The sequence below is a fragment of the Triticum aestivum genome, chromosome 3A, assembly GCF_018294505.1.
Source record: "Triticum aestivum cultivar Chinese Spring chromosome 3A, IWGSC CS RefSeq v2.1, whole genome shotgun sequence".
NCBI lineage: Eukaryota > Viridiplantae > Streptophyta > Magnoliopsida > Poales > Poaceae > Triticum > Triticum aestivum.
The window spans coordinates 71060340-71075207 of record NC_057800.1 but is presented as its reverse complement, the minus strand read 5'-3'; the positions used below and the strand labels follow the sequence as shown (position 1 = coordinate 71075207).

The window sequence follows — 14868 nt, the reverse complement described above, 5'->3', positions numbered from 1 at the left end:
GAGGGAATCAAACGGTGCAGGGGGAGTCAGACAGATAGGTCAGGGCTGCAGCAAGATGCCCAGCCGCATGCAGGATGCCACCTCTCGTCTTTGACTGGAGTGTCTGGGATGCTGAGCTCCGGCGGTCGGCACGGCAGGGCGAGCAACGGATCGCCCGTCCGGGACAAACCACAGCCTTTTCGCTCGCCGCCGCTGCGCCCTTGTCCGTTTCCCCAGAATAGAAGTCTCAGACCCCCACTCCTGTTCAAACTGCCCCTCCGCCTGTCAGCTTGCTCTGCCAACCCACCAGAGATGCTGCTGCTTCCCGTCGTACTCCCACTGTCGTCCTGCACCGCCACCCCACCACTTCCATTGTCTTCTTCCTGCACCCCCCGCTACATATTGGCTCACCGTCCCGCGCCATCTTCTTGCAATCTCAGTTACCGGCAAGTGAGAGCTCGATCGGTCGTCCGGCTTAGGTTGTTCAGGTTTCTTGGAGCGATGGTTCGTATTACGGCCATGGACCAGCTGGAGGCGGAGGAGGTGGTGGTCAGGGCGCCGGCGGCGTCCGGCGGGGTGAGGAGGGCCGGGGAGCCGGAGAGGCTGGCGCAGTGCCCCTGCCCGCGCTGCGAGTCCACCGACACCAAGTTCTGCTACTACAACAACTACAACCTCTCGCAGCCGCGCCACTTCTGCAGGGGCTGCCGCCGCTACTGGACGCGCGGGGGCGCGCTCCGCAACGTGCCCGTCGGCGGCGGCACGCGCAAGCCCAACGGCAGCCCCGCCGCCGTCCGCCGCAAGCGCCCCTCCCACTCCCACTCCCACTCCCACCACGCCGTCCCCGCCGCCGCCGCCTCTCAGGCCGCGCCGGTCGTCCCGCTCTCGGTCTCCGCGCCCGCGCCGCTCCCGCTGCCGCTGCTCCAGCCGCAGCCGCAGCCGCAGCCGCAGCAGTACGAGCTGACCTTCCTGCCGGCGTCCCTTTCGGCGGTGGACCCCGACCGCCGCCTGCTCGACCTCGGCGGCAGCTTCAGCTCCCTGCTCGCGCCGCCCGCGCCGCTGCTGCCCAACTTCGCCACCAGCTTCGTGTTCGGCGGCGCCGGCGCGGGGATGGCAATGGCCCACGCTCACGTCCCTGCTCTGCCGCAGCCGGCGCCGGTGGCATCCCAGGCGCTGCCGGAGAGCTTCTGGGGCATGGGGTGGCCGGACCTGTCCATCTAGAGTCTCCATCAACCTCCCCACCGGCCGGCGCGCGCATCGCCAAGATCATGGATGACGGCGGCCAAGCTCTAATCGATCTAGCATTTTCTTTCGTTGACGGTAGCTTGTTAATTAGTGTTACTTCTGCATCCATCCATCCATCCTCCATGGTTATCTTTTTGAGAGCTTTCGAAGCGATCTTGATCAATCCGTCAGAGCTAGCGATGAGTATTTTGTTAGTTAGGTTCGTTCAGGAGAAATGGTGCGGTTATGAGAGTCGATCTGAGGATGGTGGTGAAGATACTCATGTTAATCCGTGTGTTTTGTACTGTGTCCGCGACTGCATGCATGGTCTGCAGTCTGCTGATGGTGCCAAGCGTAGAACTGAAACTGGAACTGATGGAACGATCGACGATGGTAGCTTATTGATGTTGAAAATGCAAGTCTTGTTTCCTTTGATTTCACTAGTTGAATGCCCTTCATTATAGCACTTCATTATTGTCTCCATTTCTTTGTCGATGCGATTTTGGAGCTCCGGATTGACCATTTGCTCAAGATTTTCCACCGGTTCAAAGTTGGATTAACGTTCTTTTGGGATCAATGGCACGACGTACAGTGTCTATTTTGGTATTGGTTTCTTTTGGCCATTCTTCCCCTTATCTGTGCACAAAAGGAAATTGAGGCACCAGATCTATGAGGATTGAGGGCCATGAGACCATCTTTTTTTTAGGGGATGAGACCATTTATTAGTTAGTGCTTGACTGTTCGTACTTCCTTGAAGCCCACTGGGCTTGGAGTCCATGGGCTATGACCCCGAGTGGACAGGGGGGCTGGTGTCTACTTCTTCTCCCTTTCTTCTTCTTTTGATGGGTTTTCCCCGAAAATCCTTTTTCTAAGCTCGGGCAATAAAAAATTTAAAACAAATACTAGAAAAATTCAAAAAAAATCCACTTTTTTCCGTGGTAGACAATTTGGCGCGTGATGTCCGACCCAATTTTCATATGATTTGGACAACTGAGGCAACTCTCGAAAAAAAAGACAAATTCGGGGTCTCTAAAATAGTTTACTGTTCATGTACTGTTTTGACTCAATTTGTCTTTTTTGTTGAGAGTTATTCAGATGTCCAAATGAGCTAAAATTAGACCGAACCTCACGCAATAAATTGTCTATCATGGGAAAAAATTAGAATTTTTTGAATTTTCTAGTATTTTTTTCAATTTTTTTCTGATTGGGTGTAGATGAGCCTGGGCACCGAATCACTGCACTCGGTTTTCCCTTCCTTTTCTTGAAAGGGATCATCACCATAGACCCTCAAGCTTAGGGAAACTCCAATGCCGTGTATCAAGAAGCCCCTAAATATTCCTACAACATGGTTCATACACTACATCCGCGGACCGGTCCGTACGTTTGAAATCTCGCAAACCATAAACAATCTCGTGGAAGGTTTGGAGGAGTGCAAACATGTCAGACTCCAACATACCTGGCCCTCCACAAACCCTTCTCCTGGGGCCCTTACCCTCAACCTTTGCTCTATATCCACACCAATCAAGACCGCAGTCGCCGCTATACCACTCTATCTGCCGCCTAATTCTTCTTGGACCTCCGTTGTTGCACCCTACAATTTGGATGTGATCCATGATCACAATGTCGCTACTTCATTGGTGGTACACCATTTCAAACATCATAACAAAGTATCGCGGTTTGCACAAGTGGAAAAAAGATGGCCACCGGGCGCATCAATCATGGAGATCATAAGTTTTGCCTCTTGTTGCTTAATGTTGACCAACTCATGGATTCACTGAATGTTGCAACTTGATGATCACGTCATTGTATATCCCGGCCGTGATGCCGCGTTGTACCAAAGGATGGAGGGCAATCCCTTCACATTGATACAAATCCCTTCACATTGATGCATTGTTGAATGAAGCTCAAGGGGCACAACATCTGGATGAACAACACGTGTCGAGGAAGAAGTTCAAGCTCGAGGAGAGAAAGCTTGAGATGAAGGCTAATGTTGCACATGTGTAGGGGGTCAATTGTACATCTATTTGATAAGTAAGAGTATCGATCCCATGAGGAGCTGAAGAAAATGGTAAGTGCAAAAACAGCCAGGTTTCACTACAAGTACTAAAAGATGTAACCATGTCTTCTCTTGTGGTGGTAATGGAGCAATGAAACATGATTAACAATAAAAAGTAAAAAAAGTGTTGTAGGTGACCCAATCCATAATAATGCTAAGGACAAAATGGTTGTGTTACTTATGATGATCAAACATTCTTAAGGATGGAGGGGCAAATTAGGCCAGAAAAACCTTCGGGGGAAGAACTAGGTTTCGGCTTCGTAGTGGCGACAGAAAAAATGAATGAAGAATGCATATAGCTAAATCACATCGAGAGATACCCTAAAAGGCTTGGGGGTTACCAAGGGTGCATGTAGGCCCCCGGCACCCCTGTAGGTGTGCTGGCATGGTTGTCACCTAGGAACCCTAGGGCCCACCTAGCTGCCTCTTTTGCCTCTTGGCCTCTTCTGGTCCCAAACTCCGTAAGCTTTTTTTTTGGAGCTCTGACATCGTACTTTCTTCACAAAGGTCCAAATTCCATCCTGAAAGCAGCTCACAGAATTAAACCTTCAATTCTCTACATAATAAGATAAACCACAATTAAATTTATGCAGAGATGACTAAATTGACATAAAATTAGAATATTTATACCCTAAACTATGATGCAAAATGCACGTATAAAATGAAATTTTCAATGAATTTAAAGAACTTGTTGAAAATTTGGTGCTTTTATTAGGATTTAAATGTATGGCTAAAGTGCTATCAATCGATGATTCACAGTGAAGCTGCATGATGGCACTTTGTTTAGTTTCACTTTTTCTATTGGAAAAGAAGCATACATGTGATGCATAGGGTTGGATGGCCACCCCTATCTAGTGTCCATGGACATTTATTGTGTCTGTTTTGATGAACCAGGTTGGAGTTGGCCTTAGCACTCAACATCAAACACAACGAAAATGATTTTATATAGGTTTTATTCTAATGTTGAACAACTTTACCTGTGATCTTCCGGCATGGATTTTGGCCCGATGACCTCCGCCTAATGCATCCTTGCTACTCTTTCCTGCCTAAGTTGACCAAGGTAGGGAGGGCGGCCAAACCGCAAGAGGGTCAGATTAGATCGGTGAGGAGTTCTTACTCCAAAAGATAGGGGGATAAGGGCAAGAAAGGGCATGTTGACGTCAAAAACTTTCTTGGGAAATTGAAGCTGAAGGATTCGAAATTGAACGATTTGTTCTTGTCAAAAGCCAATGTAGATTATAAGTACATTAAAAGGAGCACGAAACACAGTCCAGATCTAGCCCTACTGGATCTACGACTCAGATCAAATCACTAACCTGACATGTGGGTTCTGGCCCACCGGTTAGTTTAAACGAAACTGTATGGTTTCTAACCTTACAAAGGGAAGACAGTGATGCTTGACTAGAGGTTTGTTGGATTCTCACCGTGGGGTCGGGCTAGAGGTCAATTTTCGCGACGTCTTATTAAAGTAGGGTGTGCTAGAGGTTGCGCATGACTGTTGGCTAACACGAAGGCAGCATCCAAGTCCGTGACATGCTAATGCTAGAGAATATTAGGTCATAGGGGCCTAGGGACACTAGGGACACTAGGATTCGAAGGAATTATTTGAGCAAGATTTAAATCAAATCAAGTTTGACTTGATTTGTAATATTTTGAACATAACTAGGTAGGTTTGTTGCTCTCAAGAGTTTGGAAACACCAACAAAAGGTCAATATGGTTTTCTAGAATTTTTGCCAAAACTAAAACTATTTTTTTAGAAAAGAGTCTAATTTTAAAATGCAGAAAAGAAATACTCACATCGCCTCCAGAATTATTTTGGTTCTGCCGTTGTAAACCCAAATTTGTATTTTTTACATAAGATTTAGCATTTCTAGTTATACCCTTGTTTTATTTTAGGGTTTGAGTGCTAAAAACAATTTGAGCCAGCCCTGCCCCGCAAATAATTCTTGAAAATTTATTTTAGGGTTCAGGCTGACTTCAAGTATTTTTAGGAACGTTTTATTTCATATATTTAGTTCATCAGGTATTTCTTGTCGAAAAATGCGTTGTTAACGCAAAAATAACCAAAGAAGACCCAGATCGAAATAAAAAATCAATGTTGAATCTCACATACCAAGTTTTACCATGAATATAACATAGATGACAGCCACACACCTAAATCTGAGATCTTACAATATATGTATATGTATACTTTAAGGCTTTGTTCCAAAATTTTCAAAATTGGAATATATATATAAACATATAATCTAAAGCATGAGTTGGTCTATTTTAGAATAATAATAATTCTCTCAATGGATGGTGAAAAATACAAAAAATGTAACCGTACAAATATACTAGGGCCTTAAAGATAACAACCCAGTTATCCTTTGCCATCCTTTTCCTCGTCTTTGTTCAAGCTCTGATTGAAACTTCATTTGGTGTCTGACATACCTAGCATACTGGTCGACTCAGAAGTCACACGGCTCATGAACATGAATTTCTTGGTCTCAAAGGTTTGGAAATGGCAAGAAATGGCTAATACAATTTTCTAGTATTTCTACAAAAACCAGGACTTAATTTTAGCAATTTACATGCTAAAGTCTAATTTTTAAAATGGCAGAAAGGAAATACTTCGACCACCTCCAAAAATAAAGTTTTTGGTTGGTGATGTTCTAGGATGTTGTAAGCCCTACAATTCATATTTTAACAGTAATATGTTAAGTGAGTTTTTTGCACTTCTAGTTATACCCATGCTCTAGGGTTGCAGTGGTAAAAACAATTTGAGCAAGCCCTGGCCTAGAAATAATCCAAGAAAAATATATTTTAGGGTTCATGGTGACGTCTACTCCCTCTGTTCCAAATTACTCGTCGCAGAAATGGATGTATCTAAAACTAAAATGCATCTAGATACATCCATACCTGCGACAAGTAATCTGGAATGGAGGGAGTAGCATTTTTGTGAACTTTTATTTCAGTTTTAGTTCCTCAAGTCTTTCTTGAGAAAACGTTAGTTATTAAGGCAAGAAGAATCAAAGAAGATCCAAATAGAAGTGGAAGATCCATGTTGAATTTCACACACCAAGTTTTATCTTGAGTGTACATAGGTGACAGTCACCCCTAAATCTGGGATGTTACAATATATGTATACTTTTTACAAAATAGTTTGGGTACCAAAAACAATTTTTTGAAGAAAAGAAACTGAAGGGCTACCTGGAGGCCGGTCTCCAAACCCACTTCTCGATTAATTGCCGAGGTATTTGGCTATTTTCAATGCATAACTGCTATACAAGTAGGGCTTTAGCTTATGTTCCAAACTTATCAAAACTATAAACATATAATCTAAAGCACTGAGCTGGTTTATTTCACCAAAAATAATAAATTGTCTCAATGAATGGACAAAAATGCAAAAAATTCCAGTAGTAGGGCTTTGAAGACAACAACCCAATTATCCTATGCCATCCTTTTGCTCATCTTGGTTCAAGCTCCGTGATTGAAACTTCATTTGGTGATGCCATACCTGGCATACCGGTCGATTCGGAAGAAGTAGGGCTCATACACATGAGAAATGATGGCTTGGATGGAGACCGGAGAGACACAGTGTTACTGCTAAGCATGAAATTTACAGTGGACATCGTAGGCCTATCTGCTGGGTTATCTTGGACACAGAGCAGGCCGATGTGAAAAAGCTTCACCACCTGGTTTCTTGGGGCATGGCCTCTCAGAGATGAGTCTATGATCTCTGCAGTTGTACCCATGGTCCAGTGTTCCCATACCTGTATCGAATTAGCAGCACTCAATATTTTTACTGAAGTTAATAGTTCAAGACCTGGGTAAGTAGGAAACTCACCAGACTTAAGAGATTGACAGACTCGTCGAAGTTCCAGGAGCAACTGCTTCGTCTTCCTGTCACCACCTCTAACATCAAAACGCCAAAGCTAAACACGTCCGATTTTACAGAAAACTGGCCACGCACCGCATATTCCGGGGCCATGTATCCACTGCAATGAATTAACAGGAGCATAATGTCACTATAGTTGGCACACCGTATGAATATCATCACACCAATCGAACCATACTTACTACGTCCCAACAACTCGGTTTGTCACCTCCCTTGTTTGATCTACTCCAAATAGCCTTGCCAAGCCGAAGTCTGAAATCTTAGGAGTGTAATCGGAGTCTAACAGAACATTGCTCGCTTTGAGGTCCCTGTGGATTATTCTCAGCTGCGAATCCTCATGAAGATATTGTAATCCTCGAGCAATCCCACTTATTATCTTTAATCTCTTTCTCCAGTCTAGCTCCTTACTTCTCTCTGGATCTGGCATTTGAACAGGAGAATCGTGAATCGGTGAGGTTCAGTTTTACAACCAAAATATGCTAATGCTGAAATAATGATTGGAACTATTACCAAAAAGAATAGTGTCAACGCTTTTATTGGGCATGTATTCATACGCAAGCAATTTCTCATGCTCTTGCACGCATACCCCAACAAGCCTGACAAGATTCTTATGTTGAAGCTTGGCGACCAAAATAAGCTCATTCTTGAGCTCTCCTATTCCTTGCGCTGAACTTCTTGAGAGCCTCTTCACCGCTATCTCCCGGCTATCAGGAAAGTTTCCCTGCATAAGTGTAGCCATGATCAGTTGTCGTAGCACAAAAGAGTATGGTAATGAATTGGTATGGGCTGGTACTCCCTCTGTTTCTTTTTAGTTTGCCTATAAAATTTGGTCAAAATCAAACTTTATAAAGTTTGACTAACTTTATAGGAAAAAATATCAATATTCACAATATGAAATCAATATTATTATATGCATCATGAAATTAACTTTTATGCCATATCACTTTAGTATTGTAGATGTTGTTGTTTTTGATATAAATTTGGTCAAACTTTGTTTAATTTGACTTTGACCCAATTTTATATGCAAAGTAAAAGAAACAGATGGAGTACCTTATAAACTGCACCGAATCCTCTTTCTCCAAGCTTATTCGCCGCGGCAAAGTTATCCGTTGCACGACGTAATGTTGATAGATCGGCGATAAGTGAATCAATGCTTGCAATGTCCTCACTATTAGCCGAATCTGTAAAAAAGCAGGAAGAGAGCCCATAGAGATGCATTACATATAAGCACCATATATATGTTTCAGGACCGATGTTTTCTAATAAGAAGTATATTTTCTTAACAGTTTTGCGAAAGCACATTTAGATATACCCTAAATATTGCACATCTAAGTGACTCAATCAAAAATGTCAAAGAGAAAAGACTCAATTAAACTAGAAAGGAAAAGAAGTGTAAGACAACATACAAGGTGGTTGCTCACTGCTTGCTCGTCTTGTCCTCCTCTTCCTCGAATAACAGAGACAAACAGCAGTGATAGCTAGAATTGCAACAACCAGAGGTAGCGTAATTGCTAGAACAACTACCGTCTTATTTCCCCATTTTCCTGTAGATAGATGCCAGAGTAATTAACGGCTCATCATGTATTCTGAGAAAGATGGCGCTGGTAGCTAATAGTACATTTGCTGTAATCAATTTTGTTCTGTAAATATATGCATATAGAGCTATATTAGAGTAAAAAAGTCCATTCAACATCATGTAGTGCTACTAGTTTCCCATTGGAAATACCTTGCACAATGTTGTGGGAATATTTTGTAACATATTTCAATGTAATTAGTTGTATTAAACATAAATGTTTGAAGTAATAATATAAAAACTAAAACTAAAATTCATATAATTAATTATGATTAATTACTATATCATTGTAAAATGTTTATTAAGTATATATAGCATAATAGAATGAAAACTCTCATGTGTGTTTGCATGTTGAGATGGGATTTTTTTTATACATGTCATGATGAAGTGGTACGCTTGCATGTTAAGAGACATATGATAGTGAGGATGAATCTTTTCTCATGCATATTATGCGATGACGTGGCATGCTTGCATGTTGAGAGAAACAGTTAGCGGGGACTAGCTATTTAAATATTGAAAATATATATAATTCATTGCTTAATGTCAACAGAAAGGTCAGGGTGAACAAGTAGCAAGTCTTCCATGGGGCTCACGCTCACCTCGTCGGGCGAGGGTTGCTGGAGTCGGAGCCGTTGGCCCTACGGCGGGCTCAGGCGCTGGCGCAGCGGGCTCAGGCGCTGGCGCAGCCAGCCGCACCATCACCGGGCCGCGGAGGTAGGTGTATATCTCGTATCTGTAGCTGCACCTGACCCCAAGAAACTTGGCCCCGACGCGGTCCGCGGACCGCGGCATTCCCTTGATGATGCCGGCGAGGCAAACGCGGCATTGCGCAGGCGTGAGGTCCGGCGTGCACTGCGCCCAGCTGTAGACCCTGGGGAACTCGCTGCCGACGTCGAGGTCGGCCTCTCCGGACGCGTACCGCCGCGTAGTCGGCAGTGGCGTCCACGAGCGCGGCCACCCGGCGGTTGAACCGGCTGGGGTCCGACGTGACGTTCTGGCCGTTCATTTGCGTCCTGGACCTGACGTTGTCGACGGAGGAGAGGAAGGGGGTGTTGGAGTAGTAGAGGGTGCATGGATCGTAGTAGATGGCGGCGTCCTTGGCGTAGGCGCACGTGTTCTGCGCGTCGTGGAAGGCCGCGGCGAGGCAGCCGGAGCAGGCCGTGGCGTTGGCGTCGCCGCGGCAGAGCGCGAGCGCCGAGACCTGGTCCGGGACGGCGCCGACGGCGCCTGTCGCGAAGAGGTCCGGGGAGGAGGACGCGTTGTTCGGCAGCGCGGCGGCGAGGATGCCGAGGTTGGCCTGGTACGTGCTGTTGGCCGTGAACTCGCCCGTCGAGCCGCACACTAGCAACGGGTACGCGGCGGCGCACGGCGAAAGCAGCACGAGGGCGAGAGCGAGGGTTACGAGGACGATGTGGCTGTGAGATCCAGCCTCCTCCATTTTTGCTGTGAATGGCAACCTCCTCCATCGTTTTTAAGCAGACGCGAGCGGAGACTGGCTTGACCGCCGGTGAACATGGCAGTGCGAACCGTCGACCTAACCATATCATCAACTTGCCAACTTGCTATATATTGCCAAGCCCCTGGTCCGATGGGCGATCGCACCGGCGGAACGGAGGGGATTCCAGTAACTTCCAGTGGACAGTTGAATGGTCACCGCGTGTGAATGAAGAAGCTAAATGGTCAATTGCACCGGAGATTCATGGACGTGCACCGCGTGTTCATTTCTGTCCACAGAGTTGCAGAATGGAGCCGGCGAACTTCCAACTCGGGTTTCAATGACCCTGCTTGACCGACTGTTCAACACCGTGTCCTTGGACGGGAACGGGACTCGCCGCACGCCAGCGGGAATGACGCACGCGCGGGCTCCTTGCTAACGGCGCCGACGGAGTTGCCCAAGTACTCCCCCGGCAGTGCCACCGGAGCTGCCCGCGGTTGTTGATGGCCGCGCGGAACGCCGTCTCGTGGTCGTGGACCGAGGCCACCGGGCGCGGCCGATGCACCCCTGCGATTATTATGGGCCTGGATCAACCACGTCACGACGGCCGCCAGGAGTGCCTGCGGCAACACTGGCCGTATATTGACCCTTGCCTGAACCTGTGCTCCTTTTTACTCTGCATATTAGAATTCTCTGAAGTCAAACTTTACAAAATTTGACCGTATTTATATAAAAAAATATCAACATCTGACATGCTAAAGTTATACAGTATAAAACTTTAAGTCATGACACATCTATTGATATTGATTTCAGATTGTGAATGTTGGTATTTTTTTCTATAAAGTTGGTCAAACTTTACGAGGCTTGACTTCGGTCAAATCTTATATGCGAACTAAAAAGGACCGGAGGGAGAACTAAAACAGTCACGTAAGAGCATCTCCAACCGACGCGCACTAGCGTGATGCGCTAAAAAAAATTTACAGCATCAAAATAGCGTTTTAAGGCGCGTGGAAGGGTGGTTGCTTTTCAAGGCATTGTAAATTTAGCGCGCCGCTGTAGCGCTTCATCAGGCGTGGTAAAATCCAGCACGCCCGCCTGGCCCGCGCTTGGAGCAGGAGTACAAAATACCCAGCGCGGTAGAGCTGGCGCGCGATGCAGTTTTTCCTAGTGCGCTGACGCTTTCTTACCGCGCACGAGATTATAGCGCGGCTATTGAAGCGCTACTTTCAGTCGTGCGCTATATAGCCGTTTTATCCGGCGCGCGGCTTATTTAGCGCATCTGTTGGAAATGCTCTAAAAGCATCTCTAAATGCAAAATGAGCTCCGCGTCGGTACATCGTTAAACAACGTACAAAGGGTAATATAGACCTTTACAAATCAACCATTCGTTTAAAGAGAACCACGCTAACTAACTAGAACAACTTTGTACCTATTTACTTTTTTTTTCTTTACTTCTTCTTTAGTTTGCGGATGCCCCCGGTTTCGCTTGGCCGGTCGATTGTCGAACTGGTCCTTTTCTAATTTCTAATTTATTTATTTTCTTCTTTTTTATTTCTCATTTTCTAAAAAATCTTGCGCTTTTAATTTTTTTCAAGTTTCAAAAAAAATGTTTTTTATATTGTCAATAAAATAAAAATATTTGCATTTTCAGATATTACCGAAATAAAAAAAAATGCCATCATTCAAAATTGCTCAGGATGTCAAAACACGAACATTTTTTTAAATGAGCGACTAAAATTTTGAACACAATAGTTTTTTGATTTTCTCGAACATTTTTAAGAAAACACTAACAATTTTGGAATTTAAAAAATACGAAGAAATTTTGAAACATATTTTAAAATTTCCCCAGACATTTTTTGTATTTGTGTAGATTTTTGTGAAAACCGGAACATTTTTTAAATTCCGAACAAATTTTGATAACACAGACATGATTTGAAACTCCTCAAAAGTTGTTTGGGTTTTTTGACAATTTTTTGCATTTTCTCGAGTTTTCTCGGTGAATAAAAGGCTGATAAATGGCGGGACGCGTCACAACATGCATAAGATATCGAAGTCATTCAAACCTAGCATGTATGCCTACAATGGGCATATGCCCACCTTCTTACAAAAGTTGGGGTCATTTAAGGGATGCCCAAAAATAAACCATGTTTGACATGAGGTGTCTTGGTAGGCTAGAAGGCTTCGTAGGAGAGCATTTTTTCCGACGTCCGTCAAATGGCCATAATTGTTTTCCATGGCCTTGTCAAGGCACCCGAACACCCTTCGTTAAACATGGTCGTTTTTTTGACATCCTTAAAATGGCCTCAACTTTTACAAGCAGGTGAGCATGCCCATGATAGGCATCCATGCCTGGTTTGAATGACTTTGAACAGTGTATGCAGGTTGTGACACGTCGATCTATCTATCTTTTTTAACCGAGAAAACTTCATAAAATGCAAAACTTGTCGAAAAGTTAAACAACTAGAAATGGTTCCTTGAATTCATCATAAAATCCGTGAAAAAAAGTTGGGGTCATTTAAGGGATGTCGAGAAACAAGGTACTCCCAAACGGACCCTTTCGGCCTACCCGAACACTCTACATTGAACATGGTTTTTCAAGTCTCAAGACAACCACAACTTTAGAAAGCAGGTGGACATGCCCATCTTAGGCATTCATGTCTGATTTGAACGGCTTCTAACATCGTATGCATGTTGCGACATGTCCAGTCATTTATCAGCCCTTTTCACCAGGAAAACTCCTGATAATGCTAAAATTGTCAAAAAAAATCAAACAACTTGGCATGGTGCCTTGAATTGATCATAAAGGCCATGACAAAAAAATTAGGGTCATTTCAAGGATGTCGAGAAACAACGTGCTCTCACACATAGCCTTTTGGTATAGCAAGACACCCTGTGTTAAACATGGTCTGTTTTGAAACATTATTAAAATGACCCCCGACATTTTCAAGCGGGTGAGCATGCCCATGGTAAGAATCCATGCCATGTTTGAACGATTTCCGACAACGTCTGTGACAACTCCTTTTAGTGATCCGATAAAGGAACAGAAAAGTATCTCGCACCTATTTCCCCAGAGCTGACCTGGATTATCGAACCCACGAGAGAAGGTTCCCTTGAAGCGATGGTCTCTAGCAAGCTTTCATTAAAGGATCAATTCTAGCTTTTGACCAGATCAATCAAGCAAATAGTGATTCAAACACTTGTAATAAAAAGAGGTACGAGTATGAGGTCTTAATACTTACAACCATGCATTTGTGTTGAGACCAGATATGATCTTAATTTATGCGCTTGAAGTTACCCATCAAGATGTGCTTGTTACAAACCAAAGTGGAGGATGACTTGATGGGTGACTTCAAGCGCATAAATTAAGATCATAAATGGGTGACTCCTTATTTCTTCATTTCCACTCCTTTTCATGTTCACACGTAATTTCTTCCCTTTTTAGCCCAATTCCTATGGAAACACATCAAAGAGAGGGTTTGTATAATTATTTGCATTCATTAGTCATTAGTAGCAATATTAGAGCGAATATCTCAATTTTAATAAAATATCTCGGTTTAAACAAATGGTGAATAAGTGTAAAAATATCACTCATCAGTCTGCAAGTTTCGACACGTCCAACCAATATCAGTCTTTATTGACACAGAAAACTCCAAAATGCAAAACTTGTTGAAAACCAAAAGAACTTGGCTTGATGCCTTGAATTTGCCATACAAGCCAATTAAAAAAATTGGGGTCATACGACGGATGTCGAGAAACAACGTGCTCTCAGACAGAGCCTTTTGACCTCTACACAAACATCCTCTGTTGAACATGGTCTTGGACATTCTTGAAATGACCCCAACTTTTGCAAGAGCATGCCCATGGTAGGCATCCATGTCAGGTTTGAATGACTTCTAACACCATATGCAAGGTACGGCACGTTCGGACATTTATTGATTTTTTTACCAAGAAAACTTTAGAAAATACAAAACTTGCGAAAACCCAAGCAGCTTGGCAGGATGCCTTGAATTGGTCATATAAGGCCATGAAAAAATTGAGGCCACTTGACGGATGTCTAAAAAACGTGCTCTCGAACGGAGCCTTCTAACCTACCCACACACCCTATGTTGAACATAGTGTTTTTTTGGACATCCTTGGATAGATGGCCGCGGGCAATCTGGAAGCAGGTCGGCTGCGAACCGAGCCTCGCGCCTGGTCCAGATCTCCTCCAGCAGCTGCATCCGCCTCTCCAAAGTAAGCATTGCATAGGTGGCTAGCAGCGGATGGATTAGAAGTGGCGAGCAGCGGATGGATTAGAAGTGGCGAGCAGCGGAGGTGAGAAAGAGGAAGAAATTGGAGCGGGCTAGGGTTGGTCTGCTGTCATCCGACTTAAATAGCCCAACTTGATAGGCACCATGAATGTGTCCTTACCAACAAACGAAGGAGACGCTCGCGCTGCTTTACGCTATTGACCGTGTGGGCCCTAGCGGTCAGTACTAAGTGGCGGGCGCGTTCGAGTGTCCCCCTATCCGTCTTATATGAGTCGGGTATGGAGTTGTCAGTTAGTCCAGACGTTTGTATCAGATTTGCGAGGTTCGATTGGGTGGCAATTTTGCGTCTGGGCACTGACTAGGCAGCCCACCCAGGCGTTTGGGGACAGCTTTGAGAGCTCCAGTGGTAAATCCTCTGACATACTTATTTCACACCTAGTAGACGTGATTTAGCAAACGTGATAACTATTTCTAAA

At 44.6% G+C, this 14868-nt stretch overlaps 1 protein-coding gene and 1 pseudogene across 1 annotated transcript; one reads left to right on the top strand and one right to left on the bottom strand.

The window, feature by feature from the left end:
- Positions 1 to 226: 226 nt before the first annotated feature.
- Positions 227 to 1640, top strand: LOC123057966 (dof zinc finger protein DOF3.4). Its single transcript, XM_044480821.1, has one exon. The coding sequence runs from the start codon at positions 292 to 294 to the stop codon at positions 1195 to 1197; it is 906 nt and encodes a 301-aa protein (XP_044336756.1). The 5' UTR covers positions 227 to 291; the 3' UTR covers positions 1198 to 1640.
- Positions 1641 to 6367: 4727 nt separating this feature from the next.
- Positions 6368 to 10184, bottom strand: LOC123057965 (cysteine-rich receptor-like protein kinase 6; annotated as a pseudogene).
- Between the last annotated feature and the right edge of the window lie 4684 nt (positions 10185 to 14868).